This window comes from Mobula birostris, chromosome 6, assembly GCF_030028105.1.
Source record: "Mobula birostris isolate sMobBir1 chromosome 6, sMobBir1.hap1, whole genome shotgun sequence".
NCBI classification, from domain to species: domain Eukaryota; kingdom Metazoa; phylum Chordata; class Chondrichthyes; order Myliobatiformes; family Myliobatidae; genus Mobula; species Mobula birostris.
Window position 1 is genome coordinate 143,584,792 of NC_092375.1, and position 21,614 is coordinate 143,606,405.

At 41.2% G+C, this 21,614-nt stretch overlaps 1 protein-coding gene across 4 annotated transcripts in view; it reads right to left on the bottom strand.

The window, feature by feature from the left end:
- Positions 1–21,614, bottom strand: part of LOC140199424 (collagen alpha-3(VI) chain-like) — a 196,715-nt gene that overhangs the window by 81,918 nt on the left and 93,183 nt on the right. For all 4 annotated transcript variants that reach the window (XM_072261494.1, XM_072261495.1, XM_072261493.1 and 1 more), the window contains 3 exons: positions 13,597–14,199; positions 6,324–6,926; positions 1,932–2,534 (listed from right to left, as the gene is read on the bottom strand). In XM_072261494.1, the coding sequence (XP_072117595.1) occupies positions 1,932–2,534; positions 6,324–6,926; positions 13,597–14,199 (1,809 nt within the window). The remainder of the gene's footprint in view (positions 1–1,931; positions 2,535–6,323; positions 6,927–13,596; positions 14,200–21,614) is intronic.

Here is a 21,614-nt window from a genome sequence, read left to right on the forward strand (position 1 = left end):
TGTTGAATGTTTTGCTAATAGGAAAGCCTATCCTTTTCAATGTTCTATAGATTCAGGATCAGTTCCTGAGGATTGGAGGGTAGCTAATGTATTCCTACTTTTTAAGAAAGGAGGGAGAGAGAAAACAGGGAATTATAGACCAATTAGCCTGACATCAGTGGTGGGGAAGATGCTGGAGTCAATTAGAAAACATGAAATAGAGGCACATTTGGATAGCAGTAACAGGATCAGACTGAGTCAGCATGGATTTGCAAAGGGGAGATCATGCTTGACTAATCTTCTGGAATTTTTTGAGGATGTAACTATGAAAATGGACAAGGGAGAACCAGTGGGATGTAGTGTACCTGGACTTTCAGAAAGCCTTTGATAGGGTCCCACATAGGAGATTAGTGGGCAAAATTAGAGCACATGGTATTGGGGGTACGGTACTGACATTGGTTGGCAGACAGGAAACAAAGAGTAGGGATTAACGGGTCCCTTTCAGAATGGCAGGCAGTGACTAGTGGGGTACCGCAAGGCTCAGTGCTGGGACCACAGTTATTTACAATATGCATTAATGATTTAGTTGAAGGGATTAAAAGCAACATTAGCAAATTTGCAGATGGCACAAAGCTGGGTGGCAGTGTGTAATGTGCGGAGGATGTTATGAGAATGCAGGGTGACTTGGATAGGTTGGGTGAGTGGGCAGATGCATGGCAGATAGAGTTTAATGTGGATAAATGTGAGGTTATCTACATTGGTGGCAAGAACAGGAAGGCAGATTATTATCTGAATGGTGTCAAGTTAGGAAAAGGAGAAGTACAGCAAGATTTAGTTGTCCTTGTATATCAGTCACTGAAAGTAAGTATGCAGGTACAGCAGGCAGTCAAGAAAGCTAATGGCATGTTGGACTTCATAACAAGGGGAGTTGAGTATAGGAGAAAGGGGTCCATCTGCAGTTGTACAGGGCCCTGGTGAGACCACACCTGGAGTATTGGGTGCAGTTTTGGTTTCCAAATTTGAGGAAGGACATTCTTGCTATTGAGGGAGTGCAGCGTAGGTTCACGAGGTTAATTCCTGGGATAGCGGGACTGTCATATGTTGAAAGATTGAAGCGACTGGGATTTAGAAGGATGACGGGGGATCTGATTGAAACGTATAAGACTATTAAGGGATTGGACACGCTAGAGGCAGGAAACATGTTCCCAATATTGGGGGAGTCCAGAACCAGAGGCCACAGTTTAAGAACAAGGGGTAGGCCACTTAGAATAGAGTTGAGGAAAAACTTTTTCACCCAGAGAGCTGTGGATCTGTGGAATGGTCTGCCTCAGAAGGCAGTGGCGGCCAATTCTCTGGATGCTTCCAAGAAAGAGTTAGATAGAGCTCTTAAAGATAGCGGAGTTAAGGGATATGGGGAGAAGGCAGGAACAGGGTACTGATTGTGGATGATCAGCCATGATCACAGTGAATGGCGATGCTGGCTCAAAGGGCCAAATGGCCTACTCCTGCTCCTATTGTCTATTGTCTATTGTGAATAAGATAGCAAGACTGTATACTGTTCTGAATTCACTTTTTGACATATTATAAGCCAGAGGGTCATGTATCTGTGGAATTCATTGCCACAGAAGGCTGAGGAGGCCAAGTCATTAGGTATATGTAAAGCGGAGGTTGATAGGTTCTTGGTTAGTAAGGGTGTCAAAGGATACAGGGAGAAGACAGGAGAATGAGGGGAAATAATTCGGCCATGATGGAATAGCGGAGCAGAGTCAATGAACCAAATAATCTAATTCTGTTCCTATGTCTTATGGTCTTATAAAAATAACACAACCTTCAGTTCTTGTTATTTTAGTGACAGTGTTAACTCAGTGGAAACTGACTAAAGTCTATGTTGCAACATCAAAAAGAAAGTCGACTAATATTAGCGACAGTGATTCCTAGCCTTTGATACACACCTTCAGTGGGAGGCTCTGGTGTTTCAAAATATCCGGGATCTTCCATCTGCAAACGAAGCTTCAAAGGTTCTTGCACACGCTTAAGGTCCTGGAAGTTATTTATTATATAGGTACCATAATCAACTGTTGTAATTCCTTGAAGTTCAACTTCATCTACATTCTTTGCCCCTACACCAAAAACATTGATATTAGAATTGCTTAATAGCCCTAAGTAACGCTGGAGCCTGTCACTGGATTTTCCACCATTAATGAGTATCAGGTATTGGAGTGCTCCTTCATTTTGTCTACTTCCAGCCTGCCTGGTGAAATGATTTTTCAAGACAAAGTCCAGGCCTATTCCGATGTTAAGTGGTGAACCTCCTTTCGGCCTAATTCGTCTGATAGCATTTTGAAGGGCATTTAAATTTGTGTATTCCCTCAATCGGAACTCGGTTTTTGCATTGTTGCTATATTGTGCCAGACCAACACGAACTTTGTTGGGTCCAATATCCAGACTATTAATTATATTCAGGACAAAATCACGTATATGGGCAAAATCTTCAGAGTCAACGTTGCTAGATCCATCAATCAAGAACACAATGTCCTTCTTGTTAGTTTTGACATCTGTAAAAGAATTGTACATATTATTTGGTTGGCAATGTGCATCACAAAAAATGTTGATGGCTTTACTCACAAGATCTATAATAATATGTTTTGTAATTTAGCTTCTGGGAATTACTGACATTGGTATTTACATGTGCATAGAGCAAACATTATATTCTCTGTACCGTTCGCCATGGGTAGTTGCCACTAAAAGTTAGGAAAGGTGGGCAGTCTTCTGTATATCATTATTATTTTCAAGGAACTCTAAAATAAATCAATATCTGCAAGGATGATATTAAGCATTGGCAAAATTCACATGGAAAAAGTCAGAAATCTCAGCTGCTAGTAGCGAGATCTGCAAGCCACAATGAAATAGAGGGCTAAAAGATTTTATCAATAGAAAAGTTGAAAAGGTAAACAACAGGTTGCATCCCAAAAGCTGCATTTTTATCACACTGCATCCCAAGATAATTTACAGGTCAGCCGAACAGATAAAAGGTGATGCTGAATTAGATAGGGGGCACCATGCTATAACAGTTAGCGCCATGCTATTAGAGCTCAGGGTGTTGGGTTTCGGAGTTCATTTCCGACACCGTCTGTAAGAAGTTTGTAGGTCCTTCCCGAGAACATATGGGGTGCCTCCGGGTGCTCTGGTTTCCTCCCACAGTCCAAAGACATACTGCTTGGTAGGTTAATTAGTCATTGTAAATTGTCTTGTGATTAGTCTGGAGTGGGTTACTGGGCGTTGTGGCTCGTTGGGCCAGAAGGGCCATCTCCACACCGCATCACGAAATAAAAATAAATAAAATATATCACAAACACGAGGAAATTTGTGGATGCTGGAATTTCAAGCAACACACAAAAAAGTTGCTGGTGAACGCAGCAGGCCAGGCAGCATCTCTAGGAAGAGGTACGGTCGACGTTTCAGGCCGAAACGTCAGCTGTACCTCTTCCTAGAGATGCTGCCTGGCCTGCTGCATTCACCAGCAACTTTTATAAAATATATCAAGAGGCATTAGGAGAGATGACCAAAGCCTACAAAGTAAAGTGAATTCATTATCAAGGCATGTACTGTATATGTTAGCAGACTACCTTGAGATTATGTGTGCTTAGCAAGCTTTGCTTCATCAGATGGGGGACCAAGTACAAGAGTTGTTTTTTTAAATTACCACTGGACAAAACTTTAGTGAAAACAATACCTGGGAAACTGTGTGTATTTCTGGTTGTGAAACTATAGAAGGGTTGTGATTAAGCCAGAAAAGGTACAGAAAAGTTCCACAAGGATGTTTCCAGGACTGGAATGCTTGAGAAATACAGATAAACTGGATAGGCTGGACCACTTTCCTGAAATGAAGGAGGCTAAGTTTCATTTTATCCAGGTTAGGGGTGTCTAAAATGGGAGGCCACAGTTTTAAGATAAGAGGAAAAAGATTTAAAGAGGATCTGAGGAGCAAGTTTTCCACACAGAGGATGGTGGGTAGATGGAATCAGCTACAACATGAAATGGTAGAAATGTTAAAGGTTTAAAGGAATACAGGCCAAATACAGGGAAATAGGACTAGTTTGTTCAGCCTGGATGAGTTGGGCCGAAGGGCCGGTTTCTATTCTGAATAACTTTACAAGAATAAGGAAGAATTGAGGGAGTATTCTATTCTGCAGAAAACACATCTGAACGGCAGTGGCAGTTTTTAAATGTCCTCAAATCAAGTGGACATGCAGAGTAAGGTGAGTGTTAAATGGTTGTGCTTATCAAAAGAGCACTTCTTTGATATCTGCCGGGTTTGATGAGTAAACTGAGGGTCAGTACAACACTCAAAGCAATGAAGCCAGGAGGCTGCCAGAAGGCATAGATCAGCTGCTGAGGATCTACAGGGTGGACATAGAAATGTTGACGACTGGAAGAGTTGAAATTCCTAGGTGTAGGGCGAAAAGTAATAGTAAATATAGGGAGAGTATTACTACGGTGTTGCTTGGAGGGTCTCAGGGTCTAATGTTAAGAATGATACAAGAAAGCAGTATGATTTTCATAGAAACAGAGAAACATAGAAAACCTACAGCACAATACAGGACTTTCTGCCCACAAATCTGTGCCAAACATGCCCTTACCTTAGAACTACCTAGGCTTACCGATAGCCCCTATTTTCCTGAGCTCCACGTATCCATCCAGGAGTCTCTTAAAAGACCCTATCGTTTCCGCCTCCACCACCGTTGCCAGCAGCCCATTCGATGCACTCACCACTCTCTGCATAAAAAAACTTACCCCTGACATCTCCTCTGTACCTACTTCCAAGCATCTTAAAACTATGCCCTCTCATGCTAGCCATTTCAGCCCTGGGAAAAAGCCTCTGACTATCCAAATGATCAATGCCTCTCATTATCTTGTACACCTCTATCAGGTCACCTCTCATCCTCCAAGGAGAAAAGGCCGAGTTCACTCAACCTATTCTCATAAGGCATGCTCCCTAATCCAGGCAATATACTTGTAAATCTCCTCTGCACCCTTTCTATGGTTTCCACTTCCTTCCTGTAGTGAGACGACCAGAATTGAGCATAGTACTCCAAGTGGGGTCTGATCAGGGTCCTATATAGCTGCATCTTTTCATCTTCACACTGCCCACTTCCACCGTTATTTCAAGCATGATTATGCTCAAATCTCTTCCCTACGCTGAAAATTAAATGTTCTATTATTTTCCAGAAGGACTAAACACTTTCCTATTGTAAGTTGCTCAAAAGTACTACAGCCCATTTCCAGTCCAATGTAAAGTCCCATGACCTCTCATTTTGAGTTGCAAAGGATGAAAAAGATTTACTTTAAACTCATCCCCGCTGCCTTTAACCATCTCTATCTTCACATTGTGGGCATAATTCTGCATCCTGTGATTTCTGCTATCAGGTATAATTTTAGTGAAGTTGTAGAAGCCTTCAGCAGGTCTTAACCTTCCCTGCAAATATTTCAAACACCCTGAAGTTTCCTATTTTCCTGTAGCCTTTAATGGATCTCAAAATTTTAAGATAAACTTCTTTTCAACTGCACTTCCATCCATCCCTCTCAGGTCTACTACTGAGCTTCCAGAAAAGTACATTGGAGCTAAATGAATAACTCGTCAATGCAAAATGGTTGCAAGTTGAGCAGTTGACCTTCATTCTGAGCTACTGAAATACACCACCCCCCAGTTCACGTCACACCTCTAGATAGAGTCATATAGTTGAAGAGCATTGCAATAGCAATTCTCTTCAATGTTTCTTAGTCATAGAGCTGTGCATACAGAAATGAGGCTTGTGTCTCATACATCCATTCTGGCTATGAGGCCTGTCTTGGCTGATCCCACCTGTCCACATTGGGCCTGTATCCCTCTATACCTTACCTTACTAATGCCTTTAAAAATAATTCTAATACTTCCTCTGACCGCTCTATGCAGAGAAACAGAACATAGAATATTATAGCACAGTACAGGCCCTTCAGTTCACAAAGCTATGCTGATCTTTTAACCATTACTTACACATTATTTATGACAGTGCCGGAAGCAGTAATACTGTTATTTATATATATATATATATATATATATATACACATGTATGTATATATAGCCTTCTATGTACGATAAATTCAGCCTATTCTACTTTTCCTTGTAACTAAAGTTTTCCATTCTAGGCAACATCCTGGCGAATATCTTCTGCACTCTTTCTTGTGCTACCACATCCATCGTGTCATATGGTGATATGAACCATGAAAATGTGCAGCATGATCTATGATTTATAGCTGTAATATGACATAAAAACTCTAAAATTGTAAAAAAAAGTTTTCCTTACTGCTTTCCACCACAGTGATTTCATAGATCTCTTTTATCTTGTCAGAATCCAGAGTTGTCAGCTGTCCCAATAAATTTTGTTGTAAATTCAACGTGTTCCTCAAGTCAACTAACTTGTAAACAAACTGAGAAGACAGTGAAATCTGTTTGAGTTCTTCATCATCTGCACGCCCATATCCAATTGCAATTGGTGCTACACCGGCTTTTTTCAATGTTGCTGATGCCACCTCAACTTGATCGGTTGATTTACCAGCAGTGAGAAGCACCAAGAACTGGGGCACACCTTCTTCAATCCTGCTACCACTAGCCCTAGTGAAAAGATTGTCCTTGGCATATTGTAGTGCAACTCCTGTTCTGATGTTCCGCCCGCCTTTCATCCGTAAGTTACGGATGGCATCTTGAACTTCAGTTTTGGTGTTGTGAGTGTTTAATTGGAACTCTGTTCTTGGATCATTGCTATATTGTACAACACCAACACGGACTCTGTCAATGCCAACATCAAGACTGTCAACTACTTTTGAAATGAAAGAACGTATTGAAGGGAAAGCCGATCTCATATTTTCTGACCCATCAAGCACAAAGACAACGTCCCTCTTGTCGGCACCTAAATTTAGAAAACAAACATTTGCTTAATTTTGCATTAAATGGAATGAAATCAAAACCCTGCAACATTGAACAAATAAGAGTTGGATTTCCAAATAATCTGATTAATTCTGGAATTTGTTAAGACAATATTGGAGCATTTCACTTGGCTGGGGAAGAAGGATGACAGACATTTGCCCCATCTTCTGCAGCTATTATTTACATCATGTGTGTATATACGTATATCCTCATATGTCCATGATTTGTGTAGGTTTTCAAGGATGGTTGCAAAAGGAATCAGATTTAATTCTCTGCATATTAATTTGGATCCAGCATAAAATTTCCCTTCCCCTGATTTTCTCATATTGGCTATTAAAAAGTGCTGAAAAACACAGAGGTAACAATTGCGTAGGTTTCAATTGATGCACATCCCATTGGTGCAGACACCATAGCTGCTACTTCACAATTCTAGCAACCTGGGTTCTGTTCTGATCTCTGATCTCTGATCTCTGGTGAGGAACTTGTACATCTTTAGTGTGCTCCAGTTTCCTGCTTTAGGAGTTTGCCACGTCAATTGGCCCTCAGTGTGTAGTTGAGTCACAGAATTTGGGAAAACCTGATAGAAATGTGGATTGAATAACATTATGAGACTAGTTTAATATTAATGTTAATGTAAACGACTGTCTGGTATTGACTTAATAAGCCAAGTGACTTGTTTCTCCATAGTTGGAGTCTCTGTTTATCTTTGTCATGTGGATCAGTTGTGTGCATCTCTGAGCAGTGAACATCTGCAGAGCACTTCAGTGTGGAAGTTCGAACCAACTTTCATATACAAGAGTTCTCCGGTCAGAGTGAAAACACGGAATGATTTACTTCCCTTCCTTTTAATTATGGCTCCCCTTGCCCACCTTTACACCACTAAAGGGAATATGTTGTATCTTCTGAAGAAGAGATGACAAATCTACTCTAACTCTCTGCTGGCTGGCAAAATCTAGTAAATTGACAAATTAACTATTTTTAATTCCGGGTGTATTTGGCATCAGAAGGCCAAAAAATATATCATTTGCAGCAATAGTACATTACTGGAATGTAGCCTCAGATCCAGTGTTAACATCCCCATCTATTGAATGATATTTTGTCAGAAAATACAGCGGGCACATAACTGCACACATAACTGTTGCTGGTAAGAATAAAAAGTGACATTTTTTTTTGTTCCCCTGTGTAAAACACATTGGAATACCATGGTGGGGTTTACCGTACCATAAATATAGAGTAAGGTTCATGATTATTGGTTATAATAACTTAGTATAATCCCATATCAGAAAAGCACTTCTTTCACTTCTGAAACTTTTACCAACAGTTTGAGCATGTCTTACCAGCTCCCATAGCAATTCCCCATCTCCTTAAAATGAGGAATACACTCAAACAACTTACTCCCTGTTGAACCAGCATAGGTGCATCTTACCTATTTATTTAAATGGGGAGGAATGGCAGTGAGGACTAATGAAAACCATTCTGTCAGCTCTGACTGAAATTACTAAATAAGTAGAAAACAAATTGCTGACAGAACTCAGTCAGTCAGGCTTGAGACCCTTAATCTGAACTGAAAGATAAAGGGGAGATAGTTAATATAAAGAGGCAAGAGAAAAAGTTAGACAACCAAAGTGTCTTCCAAATCAGCAAAGTTTACCACCAACAGGTCCAAGGAATTTAAATGCTTGTAAAGACCATTGTTGGCCAAGGAGGAATTAAAATATGGAAGAAAATGAGTCAAGGACAGTGGAAGTAGACACAACAATTGTCTTCGTTCGTGGTCATGTGGTTAAAGGAATGGAGTTCTGTAACTTCCACTTTGTGAGCTGACTTGTGAATTGGCTTTGCTCAAGAATAGGTGTATCAAAGTGATTTAAAGTGGATGCAATGATGCTTCTGATAATCTGCTGAGCTGGAGATAATTTCTAAATAAAAAGATATTTGTGAAGCTTTCTTTTGGTAAGATAAAATATGCAGGTTTATCAATCGGGGAATCTGTGTCTGACCTGAACAACCCAAGCCTAGTACCTGACTGGTCTGCTCTGATTCAGAACAAAGAGTCATTAATGACAAGTTCTTATTTGTGATAAGGTCAAGAAAATGATGTTGACTTGGACAAGGGCCAATAGAAAGCTGATACACATTAGCCAGATTGGCCAGAGCCAGTGAAATCAGAAACACAATGAGGGGCTTCAAATGTTAGGTGGTGAGAATGTGGAAATGAACTGTTGCAAGGAAGAACTGCATATCATGTTCTTGGAGAAGAAGGATCCTTATTTCAATATTAGAAATTGGATAAATAGTCTAAGTGAGTATTGGTACAAAGAGAACAATAGAATTCATGTTTTGATTTGATGGTCCAGGATCAATATAGTTATATTAAATTTGTGCAGAGACAATAAAGTGTAGGCTTTGATTAACTACCTTCAAGTGGACCACATCCTTGTCATGGTTTGGAGGTTTGAGTGTCTCAATGACCTGGAGAGCTATGTTGGCTGGAACTAAAGCTTTATGTGTTGGCAATTGGTAGGATCATCTGTGCCAAACAGGTCAAAGGGTATAGGAGAGACTAAGAATGGTCCACTGGTCCTCCAGGTTTGGGGTTCAGCTCAGGGCTAACAACGCTGACTGGTCAAACAAAACTGTTATGAAACAGCAATGAAGAATCCATCTGCAGCGAGTGTGATGGTATTCTCGAGTCTCTATATGGGACTTGTATGTCTGACAGTAGTGAAAACTGACAGGAAGCCACTGACATGATGAAGGAAACTCTGAACACTACCAGAGATGGTGGAGCTTTATTGCTGCCCTAAATGCCAAAGGTGTATCTGGTAGTAAGTAGTTTGATCAATTCAGAGTTGCGTAGTGAATTGTCTAACCGATCAATTATGATTGTCAACAGATTTTGGTGTCCTGCAGTTGGCTCAAAAAGACAGAAGAGAAATCTGGGATCCTAGTTTCAAGTTGAAACACCAATTAGGTTATAATAAAATGGGAAAAGGGAAGAAAAACAAAAAAATCTAGGCATTTTAGAAGATTGGAGAGATTACATTCATAGTTATATATTAAGAAAATGTTTTGATTATAAGGAGTGGATAGGAAAGGTTTAGAGTGGCAGAACAAGGATCCTGGGGGATGCATTGTGGAAAACAGTTAAGGAAAAGAAATCAAAGACATTGTAAGGGATTTAAAAAGGTGTTATAATAGGATGTGAGCTGGAAGATCGAAGTTAAGAGAGAAAAACAGAAACTTCCAGAAATTGTGTGTGTGCAGGGAAGAGTTAAAGATAGAGGAAAGAAAATGAAATGCTGAGGGAGCAGGTTCAGGTGAATTTGATAGACAGTTTCAGGCTTGGTGTGAACACATGCCACAAGAAAGAAAGAAAAGTGAAGAGGAGTGTAAAAAATCAATTATGGAAGTAGAGAAATGGAAAAGTCAGTATGAGGTGTATGAGGTGACACACTATAATAGTGAGGATAATTGGAGAAGTGGCCCTCCTCCCTGTGGAATTTTCCAAGAAAAAGTGGAACCTTCAGCATTCCCTGCCCCTATGACACATAGAGTAAAAGAGAGAGTTCTGGAGATACCAGAGCCAGGGAGACAAATTTTGACACTGTATTCTACCCCTTTTGACATGGTCCAGTTGAGTTCTATAGCTGTGAATATCAAAGTTCAAACTGAGAGACAAACTTTGAACTTTTCTACCATACTCAGCAGCACAGGATAATTCACAGATTAAGTGAAGCAGAGGAGCAGAAGTTAACCCCTCTGTGTCCAACTTCAGTGTTACACTCAGCCCTGCCAGAGCAGCATGGCATCCAGGGTGATTTACAGGAGGCTATACAGTATTAGAAGCTGCAGGAACTGATCAGGGAGACCTGTTGAAGGGTTTGCAGAAGTGCACACTCAGAAAAGGAAGCACCCCACTGCATTTGTGAAGAGGCTGTGGCGGTTTTCTCGAGAGTTTATGGTCCCACATTGGATAGGCGGATTTTGACTCAACAACAGAGTAGTAACTGGCTGAAGACTATGGCATCGTGTACTGAGGAGAAGAGAAGATCTGTGACATGTTTGATCCCACAAATTCCACACACACACTGAAGCTTCTCAGAAGGATGATATGAGTATGGGAAAAGGAAGTAGGGGAGAAAGGCCCTAAGAAGGATAAGGGGACGCAGGCTCTAAAATGCTCCCTATAAGAGAATAAGGTGTGCAGGGGCTGCCTATCAGGGTAAATCACTGTCACACTCGACAGCACTACCTATTAGAGGGGTTGGTTGAGGAGGCAGTTGGAATGCCTACATTCCTTCTGAATACTGGCTCCCTGTGGAAATGTTACAATTACAAATACAAAGGTCATCTTGGTAGAGATAGCCCACAACCCAGATGGGTTACGAATGGTTTGGATGTAACAAATGGTCCATTACCCCTAGAAGGTCCATTGCATTACCCACAATGTAATATCCAGGATGCCGATATGAAGGCATGATAGTATCCGGAGTTACCTGCGGTGATTTCAGGCCTCAGTTATGTTGGTGTGCACCATAAGGTGGGGTGGGGTGAGTAGATCCTTTGTAGAAGCTAGATTAGGACACTAGGCAATGGCAGTTATTAAATATCCTCAAATCAAGTGGACATGCAGAGTAAGGTGAGTGTTAAATGGTGGGGCTTATCAAAAGAGCACTTCTTTGATATCTGCCGGGTTTGATGAGTAAACTGAGTGTCAATACAACACTCAAAGCAATTAAACCAGGAGGCTGCCAGAAGGCATAGATCAACTGCTGAGGATCTACAGGGTGGATATAGAAATGTTGAAGACTGGAAGAGTTGAAGTTCCTAGGTATAGGGCGAAAAGAAATAGTGAACATAGGGAGGGTATTACTAGGGTGTGGTTTTTCAGCAGTTCAATGAATAGGGAAGATATTTGATGAAAACTCTGTGCTTGGAGGGTCTCAGGGTCTAATGTTAAGAATGATACAAGAAAGCAGTGTGGTTTTCATAGAATCATAGAAACATAGAAAGCCTACAGCACAATACAGGCCCTTCGGCCCACAATTCTGTGCCGAACATGTCCTTACCTTAGAACTACCTAGGCTTACCGATAGCCCTCTATTTTCCTAAGCTCCATGTATCCATCCAGGAGTCTCTTAAAAGACCCTATCGTTTCTGCCTCCACCACCATTGCCGGCAGCCCATTCCACGCACTCACCACTGTCTGCATAAAAAAACTTACCCCTGACATCTCCTCTGTACTTACTTCCAAGCATCTTAAAACTATGCTCTCTCGTGCTAGCCATTTCAGCCCTGGGAAAAAGCCTCTGACTATCCAAATGATCAGTGCCTCTCATTATCTTGTACACCTCTTTCAGGTCACCTCTAATCCTCTGTCACTCCAAGGAGAAAAGTCCGAGTTCACTCAACCTATTCTCATAAGGCATGCTCCCCAATCCAGGCAATATCCTTGTAAATCTCCTCTGCACCCTTTCTATGGTTTCCACATCCTTCCTGTAGTGAGATGATGAGAAATTAGCATAGTATTCCAAGTGGGGTCTGATCAGGGTCCTATATAGCTGCATCTTTTCGTCTTCACACTGCCCACTTCCACCGTTATTTCAAGCATGATTATGCTCAAATCTCTTCCCTACGCTGAAAATTAAATGTTCTATTATTTTCCAGAAGGACTAAACACTTTCCTACTGTAAGTTACTCAAAAACACTACAGCTCATTTCCAGTCCAATGTAAAGTTCCACGGCCTCTTATTTTGAGTTGCAAAGGAAGAAAAAGATTTACTTTAAACTCATCCCCGCTGCCTTTAACCATCTCTATCTTCACATTGTGGGCATAATTCTGCATCCTGTGATTTCTGCTATCAGGTATATTTTTAGTGAAGTTGTAGAAGCCTTCAGCAGGTCTTAACCCTCCCTGCAAATATTTCAAACACCCTGAAGTTTCCTGTTTTCCTGTAGCCTTTAATGGATCTCAAAATTTTAAAAAAAACCTCTTTTCAACTGCACCCATCCATCCCTCTCGGGTCTACTACTGAGCTTCCAGAAAAGTACATTGGAGCTAAATGAATAACTCGTCAATGCAAAATGGTTGCAAGTTGAGCAGTTGACCTTCATTCTGAGCTACTGAAATACACCACCCCCCAGCTCACGTCACACCTCTAGATAGAGTCATATAGTTGAAGAGCATTTCAATAGCAATTCTCTTCAATGCTTCTTAGTCATAGAGCTGTGCATACAGAAATGAGGCTTGTGTCTGACCCATCCATTCTGGCTATGAGGCCTGTCTTGGCTGATCCCACCTGTCCACATTAGGCCTGTATCCCTCTACATCTTACCTTACTAATGCCTTTGAAAATAATTAATTATATATATATATATATATATATATATATATATATATATATATATATATATATATATATATATAGCCTTCTATGTACGATAAATTCAGCCTATTCTATTTTTCCTTGTAACTAAAGTTTTCCATTCTAGGCAACATCCTGGCGAATATCTTCTGCACTCTTTCTTGTGCTACCACATCCATCGCGTCGTATGGTGATATGAACCATGAAAATGTGCAGCATGATCTATGATTTATAGCTGTAACATGACATAAAAACTCTAAAATTGTAAAAAAAAGTTTTCCTTACTGCTTTCCACCACAGTGATTTCATAGATTTCTTTTATCTTGTCAGAATCCAGAGTTGTCAGCTGTCCCAATAAATTTTGTTGTAAATTCAACGTGTTCCTCAAGTCAACTAACTTGTAAACAAACTGAGAAGACAGTGAAATCTGTTTGAGTTCTTCATCATCTGCACGCCCATATCCAATAGCAATTGGTGCTACACCGGCTTTTTTCAATGTTGCTGATGCCACCTCAACTTGATCGGTTGATTTACCAGCAGTGAGAAGCACCAAGAACTGAGGCACACCTTCTTCAATCCTGCTACCACTAGCCCTAGTGAAAAGATTGTCCTTGGCGTATTGTAGTGCAACTCCTGTTCTGATGTTCCGCCCGCCTTTCATCCGTAAGTTACGGATGGCATCTTGAACTTCAGTTTTGGTGTTGTGAGTGTTTAATTGGAACTCTGTTCTTGGATCATTGCTATATTGTACAACACCAACACGGACTCTGTCAATGCCAACATCAAGACTGTCAACTACTTTTGAAATGAAAGAACGTATTGAAGGGAAAGCCGATCTCATATTTTCTGACCCATCAAGTACAAAGACAACGTCCCTCTTGTCGGCACCTAAATTTAGAAAACAAACATTTGCTTAATTTTGCATTAAATGGAATGAAATCAAAACCTTGCAACATTGAACAAATAAGAATTGGATTTCCAAATAATCTGATTAATTCCGGAATTTGTTAAGACAATATTGGAGCATTTCACTTGGCTGGGGAAGAAGGATGACAGACATTTGTCCCATGTGTGTATATACGTATATCCTCATATGTCCATGATTTGTGTAGGTTTTCAAGGATGACTGCAAAAGGAATCAGATTTAATTCTCTGCATATTAATTTGGATCCAGCATAAAATTTCCCTTCCCCTGATTTTCTCATATTGGCTATTAAAAAGTGCTGAAAAACACAGAGATAACAATTGCGTAGGCTTCAATTGATGCACATCCCATTGGTGCAGACACCATAGCTGCTACTTCACAATTCTAGCAACCTGGGTTCTGTTCTGATCTCTGGTGATGCCTGTGAGGAACATGTACATCTTTAGTGTGCTCCAGTTTCCTGCTTTAGGAGTTTGCCATGTCAGTTGGCCCTTAGTGTGGGGATGAGTCGCAGAATTTGGGAAAACTTGATAGAAATGTGGATTGAATAACATTATAAGACTAGTTTAGTATTAATGTAAATATAAATGAGTGTCTGGTATTGACTTAATAATCCAAGTGACTTGTTTCTCCATAGTTGGAGTCTCTGTTTATCTTTGTCATGTGGATCAGTTGTGTGCGTCTCTGAGCAGTGAATATCTGCAGAGCACTTCAGTGTGGAAGTTCGAACCAACTTTCATATACAAGAGTTCTCCGGTCAGAGTGAAAACACGGAATGATTTACTTCCCTTCCTTTTAATTATGGCTCCCCTTGCCCACCTTTACACCACTAAAGGGAATATGTTGTATCTTCTGAAGAAGAGATGACAAATCTGCTCTAACTCTCTGCTTGCTGGCAAAATCTAGTAATTTAACAAATTAACTATTTTTAATTCCGGGTGTATTAGGCATCCGAAGGCCAAAAAATATAATATTTGCAGCAATAGTACATTACTGGAATGTAGCCTCAGATCCAGTATTAACATCCCAATCTATTGAATGATATTTTGTCAGAAAATACAGCGGACACATAACTGCACACATAACTGTTGCTGGTAAGAATAAAAAGTGACATTTTTTTTTGTTCCCCTGTGTAAAACACATTGGAATGCCATGGTGGGGTTTACCGTACCATAAATATAGAGTAAGGTTCATGATTATTGGTTATAATAACTTAGTATAATCCCATATCAGAAAAGCACTTCTTCTACTTCTGAAGCTTTTACCAACAGTTTGAGGATGTCTTACCAGCTCCCATAGCAATTCCCCATCTCCTTAAGAAGAGGAATACACTCAAATAACTTACTCCCTGTTGAACCAGCATAGGTGCATCTTACCTATTTATTTAAATGGGGAGGAATGGCAGTGAGGACTAATGAAAACCATTCTGTCAGCTCTGACTGAAATTACTAAATAAGTAGCAAACAAAGTGCTGACAGAACTCAGTCAGTCAGGCTTGAGACCCTTAATCTGAACTGAAAGATAAGGGGGAGATAGCTAATATAAAGAGGCAAGAGAAAAAGTTAGACAACCAAAGTGTCTTCCAAATCAGCAAAGTTTACCACCAACAGGTCCAAGGAATTTAAATGCTTGTAAAGACCATTGTTGGCCAAGGAGGAATTAAAATATGGAAGAAAATGAGTCAAGGACAGTGGAAGTAGACACAACAATTGTCTTTGTTCGTGTTTATGTCGTTAAAGGAATGGAATTCTGTAACTTCCACTTTGTGAGCTGACTCGTGAATTGGCTTTGCTCAAGAATAGGTGTATCAAAGTGATTTAAAGTGGACACAGTGATGCTCCTGATAATCTGCTGAGCTGGAGATAATTTCTAAATAAAAAGATATTTGTGAAGTTTTCTTTTGGTAAGATAAAACACACAGGTTTATCAATCGGAAGGTATGTTCAGGAAGGTTTCTTGACACAATATGTAGGTAAGCCTACAAGAGGAGAAGTTGTACTTCATCTGATATTGGGAAATGAACCTGGTCAGGTGTCAGATCTCTCAGTGGGAGAGCATTTTGGAGATAGTGATCACAATTCTATCTCCTTTACCATAGCATTGGGGAGGTTTAGGAACAGACAAGTTAGGAAAGCGTTTAATTGGAGTAAGGAGATATATGAGGCTATCAGGCAGGAATTTGGAAGCATATATTGAAAACTGATATTCTCAGGGAAATGTACAGAAGAAATGTGGCAAATTTTCACTGGATATTTGCGTAGAGTTGTGCATTGATACATTCCAATGAGACAGGGAAAAGATGGTAGGGCACAGGAACCGTGGTGTACAAAGGCTGTTGTAAATCTAGTCAAGAAGAAAAGAAAAGCTTACAAAAGGTTCAAAAAGCCAGATAATGATAGCTGGAAGATTATAAGGCTAGCAGGAAGGAGCTTAAGAAAGAAGTTAGCGGAGCCAGAAGGAGCCATGAGAAGGCCTTGGCGGACAGGATTAAGGAAAACCCCAAGGCATTCTACAAGTATGTTAAGAGCAAGAGGATAAGATATGAGAGAATAGGACCAATCAAGTATGACAGTGGAAAAGTGTGTACGGAACCGGAGGAGATAGCAGAAGTACTTAATGAATACTTTGCTTCAGTATTCACTACGGAAAAGGATCTTGGTGATTGTAGGGATGACTTACAGTGGACTGAAAAGCTTGAGCATGTAGATATTAAGAAAGAGAATGTTCAACAGCTTTTGGAAAGCATCAAGTTGGATAAGTCACTGGGACTGGAGGAACTGTACCCAAGGCTACTGTTGGAGGTGAGGGAGAATATTGCTGAGCATCTGGCGATGATCTTTGCATCATCAATGGGGACGGGAGAGGTTCCGGAGGATCAGAGGGTTGCAGATGTCGTTCCATCATTCAAGAAAGGGAGTAGAGAGAGCCCAGGAAATTATAGACCAGTGAGTCTTATTTCAGTGGTTGGTAAATTGATGGAGAAGATCCTGAGAGGCAGGATTTATGAACATTTGAAGAGGCATAATATGATTAGGAATAGTCAGCATGGATTTGTGAAAGGCAGGTCGTGCCTTAAGAGCCTGATTGAATTTTTTGAGGATGTGACTAAACACATTGATGAAGATAGAGCAGTAGATATAGTGTATATGGATTTCGGCAAGGCATTTGACAAGTTACCCCATGCAAGGCTTATTGAGAAAGTAAGGCGTCAGAGATGCAAAGGGAAATTGCTTTGTGGATCCAGAACTGGCTTGCCCACAGAAGGCAAAGAGTGGTTGTAGACGGGCCATATTCTGCATGGAGGTCAGTCACCAGTGGTGCGCCTCAGAGCTCTGTTCTGGGACCCCTACTCTTTGTGATTTTTATAAATGACCTGGATGAGGAAGTGGAGGGATGGTTTAGTAAATTTGCTGATGACACAAAGGTTGGAGGTGTTGTGGATAGTGTGGAGGGCTGTCAAAGTTTACAGCGGGACATTGATAGGATGCAAAACTGGGCTGAGAAGTGTCAGATGGAGTTCAACCCAGCTGAGTGTGAGGTGGTTCATTTTGGTAGCTGAAATGTGATGACAGTATATAGTATTAATGGTAAGACTCTTGGCACTGGGGAGGATCAGAGGGATCTTGGGGTCCAAGTCCATAGGACACTCAAAGCTGCTGCGCAGGTTGACTCTGTGGTTAAGAAAGCATACGGTGCATCGGCCTTCATCAATCGTGGGATTGAATTTAGGAGCCCATAGGTAATGTTGTAGCTATATTGGACCCTGGTCAGACCCCACTTGGAGTACTGTGCTCAGTTCTGGTCGCCTCACTACAGGAAGGATGTGGAAACTATAGAAAGGGTGCAGAGGAGATTTACAAGGATGTTGCCTGGATTGGAGAGCATGCCTTATGAGAATAGGTTGAGTGAACTCAGCCTTTTTTCCTTGGAGCGACGGAGGAGGAGAGGTGATCTGATAGAGGTGTACAAGATAATGAGAGGAATTGATCGTGTGGCTAGTCAGAGGCTTTTTCCCAGGGTGAAATGGCTAGCTCAAGAGGGCACAGTTTTAAGGTGCTTGGAAGTATGTACAGAGGAGATATCAGGGGTAAGTATTTTATACAGAGAGTGTTGAGCACATGGAATGGGATGCCGGCGACAGTGGTGGAGGTGGATACGATAGGTTCTCTTAAGAGACTCCTGGACAGGTATATGGAGCTCAGAAAAATAATGGGTTATGGGTAACCCTAGGTAATTTCTAAGGTAAGGACATGTTTGGCACAGCTTTGTGGGCCAAAGGGCCAGTATTGTGCTACAGGTTTTTACGGTTCTATGTTCTATGTTTCTATGAAACTACTCTACATACCAAGGATTCCTTTTGTACAACCCATACCTCATGGTTACTCTCTGTAATTGGGGTTAACCTACAGGCTTTCCACCAAGATCTCATCATCCTGATTTGGCTAGTCAGTATATATCAGGGTAACCACACTTGATGATGTCACCCCAACTGTTTAAGAGACTCCTTAACAGCTTCTACCCACAAGCAGTGAAATGTATAACACCCCCTTCCCTTCTCCTGCCCCCTCCTAAGAGGGCGGCAGCTAAATGCATCACACTTCCAGAAATGGCAGGGGTGCAATAGTCCTACCCCCCCTCCCCCATCCATATATTATTAATTTTGGACTGCACTCCTGAGGTTTTAGAGTTTATTTTATGTATATATTCTTTGTCATGCTGCAAAACATTGAGCTGCTAAACTGTGTTTCATTGCTCCACAACAATGACAATAAAGATATTCTTCTTCTTCTTCATTGCTAAGTATGAGATGTGAGCTGTCTCGTGGGCATTTATCATGCAAAAAAACAGTGAAAGTTTCCTTGAAAGCACATTTTTGGCATGTATATAGGATTTTGAAAAGAAAATAAACAGCACAATTCAATAGGATAGACGTAGGACCAGAGAAATGATATGGATCTTCAGAGTATGAACTTTACAACTGTATTAATAACCGGGGAAGAGTAATACACTGATGGTTTTTAAAAAAGGGTTTTGTAGTTTAGAGAAGAGATTAAGCAACAAGATCTCAAAAATCACAAATTTGGGGATTATTCGCAGTGTAAAAAGCATCAAAATGACGGAGGACAGGATAACTTCTGAGATCTGCTTCGGAGTAAAACTGGGAGACTCATTGTGCCTGCTTCAGAAAGCAAAGATTTAATTGCAAGAAGAGCTGAGATTACAGCATGCATTATGAAAGGGAAGGACAAAGGGAAGTGCTGAAGAGAACTTTAAAGAACTGGTGTGGTCAGAAAGTAGAGGAGTTCAATATAGAACATAGGTCAGTACAGCAAAGGAAAAGATCCTTCAGCCCATGGTGTCTGTGCCAAACATGATGCCAATTTAAATTGCACATCTGGTTTAGTAACTTTGAAATCTTTGGTGTTGTCATTTCAGAGAATGTGAGCTGGTACCAGCACATAGTGCCATTACAAAGAAGACATGACAGTGCCTCCAATTCCTTCGAAAATTGAGCAGACTCAGCATGCTTTCTACAACTTAGATGCACAATGAAGACTATCCTGGCTTGTTGCATCATGTCCCAGTATGGAATCACCATTGTCCTTGAACAGAAAAGCCTGCAAATGTAGTAGATACAGCTGAGTCCATCACAAGAAAAGCCCTCCCCATTACTGAGCCCATTCACAAAGAACACTGGTACGAGAAAGCAGCATCCCTCATCAAGGACTCCTACCATCCAGGCCAAGTTCCCTTCCTACAGGTGGATACAAGATGGACGTACAGGAACATTAGGTCCCACACCATTAGGTTCAGGAACAGTTATTACCCTTCAAGCAACACACATAAAAGTTGCCGGTGAACGCAGCAGGCCAAGCGGCATCTCTAGGAAGGGGTACAGTCGACGTTTCAGGCCGAGACCCTTCGTCAGGACTAACTGAAGGAAGAGTGAGTAAGGGATTTGAAAGTTGGAGGGGGAGGGGGAGATCCAAAATGATAGGAGAAACCAGGAGGGGGAGGGATGGAGCATGACTGTCCAGCTCTTGGCTCCATCCCTCCCCCTCCTGTCTTCTCCTATCATTTTCGATCTCTCCCTCCCCCTCCAACTTTCAAATCCCTTACTCACTCTTCCTTCAGTTAGTCCTGACAAAGAGTCTCGGCCTGAAACGTCGACTGCACCTCTTCCTAGAGATGCTGCCGGCCTGCTGCGTTCACCAGCAACTTTTATGTGTGTTGCTTGAATTTCCAGCATCTGCAGAATTCCTGTTGATTACCCTTCAACCATCAGGCTCCTAAACCAGCAAGGATAACTTCACTCACCGCAACACTGAATTGATTCCATATCCTACGGACTCACTTTCAAGAAATCTAAAATTCATGTTCTCAATATTATTTATAACTTTATTATTACAGGTCAACCTTCACTAATCTGGTACCATTGGCACCTGAGGAGTGCTGTAATAGTGAAAATGCCGAATTACAGAAGGATCACATTAAGCATAATCTGTGCCGGATTATCGAAGGAACCGGATTACAGGTAGTCGGATTAGTGAAGGTCAACCTGTAGTATCATTAGATTTATTTTTGTATTTGCACATTTTGTCTTATTTTGCACATAGAAACATAGAAAATAGATGCAGGAGTAGGCCATTCGGTCCTTCGAGCCTGCACCGCCATTCAGTACGATCATGGCTGATCATCCAACTCGGAACCCTGTACCTGACTTCCCTCCATACCCCCGATCCCTTTAGCCACAAGGGCCAGATATAACTCCCTCTTAAATATAGCCAATGACCTGGCCTCAACTGTTTCCTGTGGCAGAGAATTCCACAGATTCACCACTCTCTGTGTGAAGAAGTTTTTCCTCATCTCGGTCCTAAAAGGCTTCCCCTTTATCCTCAAACTGTGACCCCTCGTTCTGGACTTCCCCAACATCGGGAACAATCTTCCCGCATCTAACCTGTCCAATCCCTTTAGAATTTTATACGTTTCAATCAGATCCCCCCTCAATCTTCTAAATTCCAAAGAGTACAAGCCTAGTCGATCCAGTCTTTCATCATATGAGAGTCCTGCCATCCCAGGAATCAATCTGGTGAACCTTCTTTGTACTCCCTCTATGGCAAGAATGTCTTTCCTCAGATTAGGGGACCAAAACTGCACACAATACTCCAGGTGTGGTCTCACCAAGGCCTTGTACAACTGCAGTAGTACCTCCCTGCTCCTGTACTCGAATCCTCTTGCTATGAATGACAGCATACCATTTGCCTTTTTCACTGCCTGCTGTACCTGCATGCCCACTTTCAATGACTGGTGTATAATGACACCCAGGTCTCGTTGCACCTCCCCTTTTCCTAATCGGCCACCATTCAGATAATAACCC